Raw genomic sequence first — 9803 nt, 5'->3', positions numbered from 1 at the left:
CTGATTTTTTAAAACTCTAAGACCTTACATTTCCTCCGTGATGTTTCTCCAATAGGGATAATGAGATAGATATATTGGCCCGCCCACTTTTGTTAGTTCTCACATCGACAGGGAGAGCTACAGTACTGTACTTGGCGTTATTCTAGTGAATCATTCAGTTATGGTTTTGTCCAAAATTCATAGGCTAGGTCATAGGTCATAGGCTGATATCGTACAGGTCAAGTATTTCTTGTGTACAAATGTTTGCAGAGTATTACCACGATCGATTTTTCGTGTATTGATGTAAATCACAATTAATACCACGCCAGGAATTGTTTTTTCAGATCACAGCAATTTTCTCGAATGCGCATATCCTACCGATTGTACAGTAATACAGAAGTGCAACCACACAAAGAGCGGCGTGTACCGAGTGTTTCCGTTCGGCGTGGGAAAAGGCTTCCTTGTGTACTGTGACATGGTGACGCAGGGAGGTGGATGGCCGGTGAGTTTGTAAATAGGGATTATAAAATGAACGGGGGCTCCGTGGCTCAGTTGGTTAGCGCGGTAGCGCAGTGTAATGACCCAGGAGTCTCCCATCAATGCGGTCGCTGTGAGCTCAAGTCCAGCTTATGCTGGCTTCCTCTCCAGCGGTAAGTGGGAAGGTTTCTAGCAACCTGCGGATGGTCGTGGGTTTCCCCAGGGCTCTGTCCGGTTTCCACCCACTATAATGCTGGCCGCCGTCGTATAAGTGAAATATTCTTGAGTACGGCGTAAAACACCAATCAAATAAATCAAATAAATAAATAAAATGACAAACCTGTATCGCTCGTCATGATTTACGATTGGTTTGCGACTGTCTGCTACGACGCCTAGATCTACGTCTGTTAGACAATTCTAAACAGTGGAATGCCGTTTCAGAATCAAACAATCAGGTCATGTGCATTTGTAGATAACTCAGTGCAGAACAACACCAAGTTAATAAGGTCCGTGGTGATAATTTTACACAAAATACTTAGAAATGTAGTTAGATCGTGACCTATAATACAGTCACATATTCAAAAGAAATAACAAAAGTTTCAACAAATTAACTTATGTTTTGTATTTTATTTGATATTTAACACCGGAATTATGAAAAGGAGAAACTCTCGTACCTTGGAAAGTATGTGAAAAAGAAAAACTCCTGTCGCAAGAGCAGTAAGAACTAACAACGTCTGAGATCAAACTTTTGTCCAAAAAAAAAAATAAAGAAATTTGCACTGAACGACTAAAATGATTGTTTCATTGGTTAAAAATACCTCATCAATACAGTCCCTGTGAGTTCAAGTTTAGCTCATGCTGGCTTCCTCTCCAGACGTACATAGGAAAGACTTTCAGCAACCGGCGGATGGTCGTGCGATTGCCCCGGGCTCTGCACGGTTTCCTTTCACCTTAATAATAGCCGCCGTCGCATACGCACAATATTCTTAAACACGGCGTAAACCACCAAGTAAATAAATAAATAAATAAATTTGAGGTCAAAGCGATCTTAGATTATGCTACCCCATACTGCTTGCGCTAATAAATTATCCAGATAACAGGTATGAAAAGTCGGCTCAGCTACTGTAAAAGGGTGGTACACGTCACGTTAAGGAATGATATTGGAAATCGTGGGGTTTGACAAACCCACTGAGTTAGACGTCGACCGTGTGGTAATAAATCCAATAAATAATCATATGCTTCTGTGAAGCGAAAATTACTCTGACATGCGAAATGACGCTTTAACAAGTTGTTGTATTAATAAAAGTAATACATTATTTTAAAACATTCTGCAAGAGAAAACTCTCTTCTGAAAACCACCTAACACCAACACATGTCAACCAGTCCTACATCCATACAAAAGTGCATGAACACGCACATACAAATACCGCAGAACGATGTTCTTAGGTTGGAAATATATCAATAATTCATATTTTAATTATGCCTTTGGCAACAACTTGCGGATGTTCGTGGGTATCCGCTGGGCGCTGCCCAGTTCCCACATAATCTTGACTGCCGTCGTATAGGTGAAATGAAACACCGACATAAAGTAAGTATGTCTGTGTTTGGAAAATGGTAAGGTTGATGTTAACTGATGTTCCAGGTGTTTCAAAGACGACAAGATGGCTCTGTTGACTTCTTTCGTGACTGGCAGAATTACACCGATGGGTTTGGTAACCTCTACGGCGAGTTCTGGTTGGGTGAGTTACCTTAAACAGGTCAAAGGTCTTGCATTAAATCTTACTTAACTCAATTTAATATCACCAAGTCTACATAATGAAGTAATTATAGATTTTTCACTGTTAACAGAAACCACTAAAGAACTGAGGAGGTATACAAAGTACGAAATTAGGATGGAATTATTCAAATAGAAGCAGTGAACAGTTTTTAAGGATGTTGGAAAGACGCAAGGTATGTTCTAGGCGAATGAGTGAAATCAGTATTCATATCTTTTACCGTCCTTCCATATCAGTTGTAGATAACAAGGTATACATGTAATATATATTATATAGTATTCACTGATCAACAAGTGAGTTTGACACACCCAAACCCATAGGCAGCTTTAAACTTTAAGGTATTTGTGCGAAATTCTAGAACTGTTGGTTGTTGTTTGCTATCGGTTGGCTGAAAACGACTCAACTTAAGAATCTGTATATCAAATAGGGATTCTCTAATCGGGAATGACTACGATACATAGAGTATTCCTATCATTCAAAGTGTTCAGTTCTAGCCTGCTGTAATATAAATCAACAATTTCTTGTAAACAGCCTTAGTTAACATAAGAATGCAGTTTACCTCAATTTAAAACTACAGATTAAAAGTGAAATCTTTATCGCAAGCGCTTTTGACTACCATTGCGATGACGTCGCTGAAGCCTTTTATTTCCAGTTGCCGTCCTACCAACACAACGCTGAAACTAATTTCTGTCAGTTTAGTGTAAACGTGAAATGTGATCACAACAGCCGCAGATTAAATCTGCCACAGTGAACATACATACCAAATAAGAAATCATTATCAGAACCAGTTTGCCTTGAATTGCGATTACATCTGTCAGATATCATGACGATATTATCCATGTAACATATTATGCCGAAGTGATATAATACGATGAACTGCATCCCACGAACAGCGCTTTGCCAGGTAGTTCCCACAAATACAGTAGCCAGTCAAAACCATCCAATTTTGTCTCCCCAGGCCTGCAAAAGATTCATCTCCTGACCTCTCAGGCGCACTTTGAACTCCTCGTGAATATGAGAAGCTACACCCTGGGAACGGGTTACGCTTCCTACAGCAGATTCCGTGTGGCAGACGAGTCTCACAACTTCCGGCTCTTACTGGGCACATTCAAGGGGAATGCTGGTGAGTTGACCGACATTTTTTCTGAATAAAAAACATAGTCTTAGAAAATAAATTAAAAAAAAAAACATATCAACTAAAATCAGGCAAAAATTTGTCCTAAAAATTTGCAACTAAATGTGATTAAAAGCTCATCCGTTGGTGACTGTAGGAATGATGGTGGAAAAACTCTAGGCGAAAGGTGGAAGAGAAGCGACCAAACTTATAAGCGTCAAATATTCGTGGTGAAAAAGATTGGCCGACACCCTTAGTAGGCATACTCTAACAATGGGTCTGAATTTGGGGAACGGCAATAGGCCAATGTATGACCGGTTTATAGATATCACGAATACATGTATTAGGCATTAGATAGGCCAATCATTTTTTTAATCAAAATATGTAGACCTATGCATGCTCGCCATTCATTCCCAACATATCAATATATTGATCAGTTCTGGTCATCTTTGGTGTTTTTATGTTTGATCACATCATGTGATATACACTGTACGTGTGTCAGTATCACTTGTGATACCCTGACCACATACAGCACTACAAGGTCTGTATTAAGACATTTGTGGTGAAGGTAACCATGAGCCAGTATTATATCAGATGTCAGAACAACCAATATAATTTTGGTAACAATGCTGGCTTTGGCCCTGTTTATTCGAGTTAATAAAGAATTGGGACTAAGTAAGTTTTAATTGATTTCTCTCCCCACTCCCCCCCCCCACCCCCGAAAGAAAACAATCAAACACAAAAAAAACCCTCTTTTTTCTTATTTTTTACCTTACTGCAGGGATCTTTCTAACTCGTTACTTTCGACCGTATACTGGTGACTAAAGAAAATTTGATGCTAACTTATATGGCCGCTTCGACCCTTTTTGGTCACCAAATTTTGCGAGTAGGGGCGAGTCTGGATAGTCGCTGGAGCCTAACTTTTTCTTTTGGACTTATCGACCAGATCCTTCTCACAGTAAACACGAATCAAATTAATAAATCCAGTCAATATGAGCTGTGCAATAGTCTGTGTGTCTACAGATTTTGAGTCATTTTTTCTTTGTTCTCTCAGGTGACTCAATGGATCATCAAAATGGCTTGGAGTTTTCCACTTATGACCGAGATAAAGACTACGCTGGAGGGAACTGTGCTGCGACATATCATGGGGCATGGTGGTACAATAGTTGCCATCACAGTAATCTGAATGGGCTGTATGTTCATGTGAAGGAGAAGTCCACAGTAAATGTTTCATCAGTAACGTGGCACCAATGGTCGTCTAAATATCTCCCTCTTCAGTTCAGCGAGATGAAGATACGCCCGGTGAAAATCCACTAAATAGACGATACTCGTGATTGTTTATAAATTATAGGCGAAGACAGATCAAAAGTTCGTGGTAATTGTTCCTTTGAACTTTCACTTGATCTTTCTTTTTTTGTTTTTTTTTTCTTTCTGTTTTTAACTCTTCAAATATTTTAAAACTAAAACTGTTTAATAAATGAATATGATTCATGCCATATTTTATCATTTTAGTGAGATAATAATCGGACTATAGAAATATAACATGCTGTAAGGCTGATCGCATTATGTCCAATGATTAGGCAATCACATGCCAACTATTTTAACATTTAGAGGAGAAAACACAAAATTATTATAACTTTTGAGAAGGAACTATTTACAAAACATCCGTTGTTTCTGTAGTGGAGATAGCACTCGTAATTGTAGATTTTTGAGTGAGTGAGTGAGTGCTTGGGGTTTAATGTCGTACTCAACAATTTTTTAGTCACATGACGACGAAGGAATCATTAGGGTGCATGCACGTGTAATGTGCCTCCTTGTTGCAGGACGGATTTCCACCGCTCTTTTATTTAGTGCTGCATCACTGAGACGATTATACTGATACGGGTCAACCAGTCGTTGCACTATCTCCTTCATGCTGAACGCCAAGCGAGGAAGTTACAACTTCCTCTTTTAAAGTCTTAGGTGTGACTCGACCAAGGATTGATCCTGGATCTACCGGTCCCGAAGCGGACGCTCTACCAACTGTGCTATCCGGGCCGGTTTGTAGATTTTTGAAACACACTAAACAAGGTTGGAGTTCATTCTTTTTTAAAAACCTTTTGTTTTCTCCTACTTACACGACACCATAGACCAGTGCAATAATTACACATTATTTTTCAAGAACTGACAGTTTATGTATGTGCATAACAATACAAACACTTGGAGAATGGGGTTAGCCAGATTTCCGTGGAATATCTTTAAACCGACACCCTTCGTATAAAATAAATGCAAGATATCTTGCATGTGAAGCAGCGTGATTGTTGTGCCTCAGCTTGTCATGTTGGTACACAGTTGAGATCATTGGTATAAGGCGGCGTAAATTTTGTGAGCCAAAGCCTGTGGATGCGCAAATCCAGCCACGTCTAAAAGAATACCAGTTTCCCTCGCTCGGAGATGAAGTTCTTTCAGATCTCAAGTGGAATCGAATCCGGTTAGACAAAGAATGGACGTCATAACAAACGTTATAAAGTCGGCTAAAAGGAGAAGTGGCTCAGTCGGTTAAAGCGCTAGCGCAGCGTAATGACCCAGGAGTCTCTCACCAATGCGGTCGCTGTGAGTTCAAGTCCAGCTCATGCTGGCTTCCTCTCCGGCCGTACGTGAGAAGGTCTGCCAGCAACCTGCGGATGGTCGTGGGTTTCCACCGGGCTCTGCCCGGTTTCCACCCACCATAATGCTGGCCGCCGTCGAATAAGTGAAATATTCTTGAGTACGGCGTAAAAACACCAATCAAAAAAAAAAAAAAAAAAAATAAAAGGAGAAGGTTGCATGGCGATAGCGGAGAGCTCACTGAGGTATAGGAATGATTTAGAGCCTTGTGTTCGTGGGTTCGAATTCCGCTCTACCGTACACCGCACGAAGGAGCACTAAGGTGGTGCAAGTTCTCACCACTGAAACTGCTAACACCAAAGTGTGGATTCTCGAAAATAATAAACTGCTCAGACAAAGCGTGGCGTCACATCTGTCGTTTAACAAACAGAGGAGTATATCCATAACTTCCGTTACACCAGTAAAGCACACTTTTACTGTATCCCAAACAGCCCACATTTTTGGACTATAGAAATTTGCTACTATTTAATCATTGGCATAAACAGAATAAAAACTTTTTTAACTGAGGGAAATTGACCGTCCGTTTTTTATCGCCAATTTGGGACCATTTGCTCCTATCGCACTGTTGTCTTCGCTCTAGTTTTATTCTCTATGGTCTAAGTCTTTAATAATGTGGCATATAGATGGAGTAGTTTTGAGTAGTTTTTGGGTATTCTCTCTTAACACAAAACTGTATTTCCACTGGTGTTAGTGCTCCTGAACACAGCAGTAAACATACCCTTGTTAACTGTGTGGACTTTATTGTCTGGCGATGCTGTCATTACTTAACGTGTATATATATGTCATAAAAATATTATGGTTTTCGGGTTTTAACTAAATTTTAGTTCTTTTGATCAAAAACAATTCACTGTTTCCTGGTGTTCTCGCCACTGTGTGTCTTGGCCGACCTGGCGTTAAGCCATAGTCATTCAAGCCTGTATTAGTCCCCTCGAATAGCTTTATACAACATTGTACAACATTGTACTCCTATTTAAGCGGGTCTAGTGCTTGCTACAGCACTGTCACCTTTTGTCCTTCTCCTCGCTAGTGGATCAGAGAAGAATAATAGACAAATCGTTACTGTTAACTAACCGACACATAGATTAGCCTTGGGACGAGTCAAGGGCGGAGATAAGACGCCAGAAGCCTGCGGTACGTAGTGCAATTACAGTGCAACTATAAATTTAATACAAGAATTAGTTTTAAATTAAGTAGAGATATATCATACATTGGGATGGCAGGGCAATGAGGATCGTTCCACGTGCGACTAGCACACAGATTCGTCCGACAAGAACAACCCGAAACACAACAACACGACACAACTTCCAAACCTAGTGAACCTCTGGAAAAAACAGCTAATTGAAAATAATTTCCACTATTGAACACATATACTTAAAAAAGAAAGAAACAAATAATAAAAAAAACAAATGTATGTATGTATGCATGTATGTATGTATGTATGTATGTATGTATGTATGTATGTATATATGTATGTATGTATGCACGGCACTTTACGTCTTACTCAACAATGTTTCGAATCATATGACGAGGAGTCATTAGGTGTGAGTATATGTACTGTGTCTTCTTGTGGCAGGGTAAGTCCATGCCACAAAAGTGCTGTCACTGTCATTAGAACGAGGTTGTTCTGACGTTAGGTTTGGCAAAAATGTTGTCCCGCCAACGATGGCCCCAATCCAACATCACAGTGTGCTTCACGTAAAAACCTATTTCCGCTGTCGTAGCAGGTTGTCACAAAAAAAAAATGAAATATTAAATTTCTCTCCACGCAACTAAATTTGCAGACAATTGTGTTCCTTATCGTATCGTCTGTCGAATTATCTCAAGCACATTTTCGATCGCTCATTTCCTAGAGTGTGTGGGCCCGAGCTTCCTTGGTAATGCTCAAAGCGAACGGTTGTACTGACTGTCTCGACATAGACGCAAGGAGTTTAATTAAAAGTAAAAGCAATTAAGTACTCCCGTGGTTGTCACTGTGGCGATTTTGTGGATTAATGTTATTTTGTGTCAGAAGAGTGTAAAACTTAATTGGTTGTGAATCGTGTGACCCTTCGGCAAATAAAAAGCGACAAAATGATTAGAATTCACGTTTTAATAATAACACACATGCATTTCAGTCATCACTGGTTCTAATGTGAAACAATGGCTTTACAAGTATGGTTCTGGAGTGAGCAGTGTTGAAGCAATGGCTGAAATTACGCAATAAAATGTCATTTGCTATCGCTTTACGTCAACTGGGCCAGGTGGTCGTCGTGTGGTAGCAATGGACCTACATGTTCATGATCTGGCCTAACTGGGAGCTGTCATGCACGAGGATTGGCAGCATCTTCGCCGTCAGAGTATCAGGAGGCAGACAGGTGGTATCAGACAAATTCAGGCTGTCATCCAGGTACACAGTGGATACACCCGATCTACAGTTTCCCCCTGGTAAAGGGCTGTTGCCACTGATTTCTGAATATAGAATATGTACATTCTCTAGTCGGAGCGACAGGGTTCGTTGGAGGCCTCTAAACTTGTTGATTTTAGATGTGATTCCAGATGAAGAAAGTGCTTGGAAATCATGTTTTCTCAAATAAGAGCTTGAAATTTAGAAAACGGTGAAATTTTTTTGGAGTATCAAGTAGCTTGCAGTCAACATATGCCTGTTAAATGCTTAAAGAAATTAATCTAGACTGCAGACCAAAGTGGTCTTACACAATTAAAGCTCTCATTATACATATAGCTGCTAAGGGAGATAACCACCTGTTAGCTGCCGGTCCTGACACGCTAATACCGCTCTCATGTTTAGGAACGTAATATTATTGTACATTAATGACGGCGTAATGAGCGAAGGGAATAACACTTCGTCTCCATGACGACGACGGACTGTCGGATTGGTAATTCTGCAAATGTTGTTCCGAATCAATTTTGCCAGTAAATTTTCTCCCTGGCGCGCCTTAAATGCAGCAACTTGATATTGGAGCGATGGACCAACCCCCATTGCCTCATTGTGCTTTATATGCATGTAAAGCCTCAGGTCAATACATACAATATCTGCTAAGATACCATCTCTAACATTTTTGTCTAACAGTGATTCTAATATACACTATATATTAAGTCAGAAATTCAGTAATTCACGGTATTTAATATGCACAAACCCAATCAACGATGGAATATTCCCCTCGTGCTGCTGTGATCTACATGTGTGCAAACGCTGACCCCAATATCTGCAGTGGTTTAACAGATACTACACTAACACTTTGTTTAAAATTGCTCTCTCTGTTATTCGACGCCGACGCTCAGGGTTCGACATAAGCGACTCCTCTACTTTATACAGGCGAGGTAAAAAATGTCCAGGCATTTTTGTGTGGGTCGTAGCTTTAGGACTTTCCCTGGTTTCTGAAAATATGGGACCATGACCTCGTCCACATACCTCAGCATGGACTCAAGTGGCTAAAAGTTTGTATACTACTCCAACCAGCATGGGATGTGACTGCTCCACACTGGGACTGGTTGCCGCCAACATCAAAACAAAACACCCTCAAATCGCGCTTCTACTATTATTATTTTTTGTATAAAATGGGTGTTTATATTATAATGTGCGCTGTGGAGTGTTTGGCTTATTAACGCTTGGTTTATTTTGTATGAATGCTAAGGATCAACCGATCACAGAAGTCGATGCCTGAACAAGATACACAATCATCTGCACCGAAGCTAACCTGCACGTGTCTCCCAACTGTGTAGGTTTAGTATAGACTTGACGCGCGCAATTTGTACACATGCTGACAGTAGTAAAACTGTGGCAATTCCTGCTTTTTCTCCTGGTTATGCCGAAG

The 9803-nt window shown here is 40.2% G+C and overlaps 1 protein-coding gene across 1 annotated transcript; it reads left to right on the top strand.

Annotated features, from left to right (window-relative positions):
- Positions 1–2076: 2076 nt before the first annotated feature.
- On the top strand, positions 2077–4723 carry LOC135477828 (ficolin-2-like). The gene is made up of 3 exons (XM_064758033.1): positions 2077–2195; positions 3190–3381; positions 4400–4723. Exons 1-3 carry the CDS (start codon positions 2090–2092, stop codon positions 4660–4662), a joined length of 561 nt encoding a protein of 186 aa, XP_064614103.1. The 5' UTR covers positions 2077–2089; the 3' UTR covers positions 4663–4723.
- The last annotated feature ends 5080 nt before the right edge of the window (positions 4724–9803 follow it).

The sequence above is a fragment of the Liolophura sinensis genome, chromosome 11, assembly GCF_032854445.1.
Source record: "Liolophura sinensis isolate JHLJ2023 chromosome 11, CUHK_Ljap_v2, whole genome shotgun sequence".
NCBI lineage: Eukaryota > Metazoa > Mollusca > Polyplacophora > Chitonida > Chitonidae > Liolophura > Liolophura sinensis.
The sequence above is the reverse complement of the archived record's forward strand: the minus strand, read 5'-3'. Positions and strand labels throughout refer to the sequence as shown.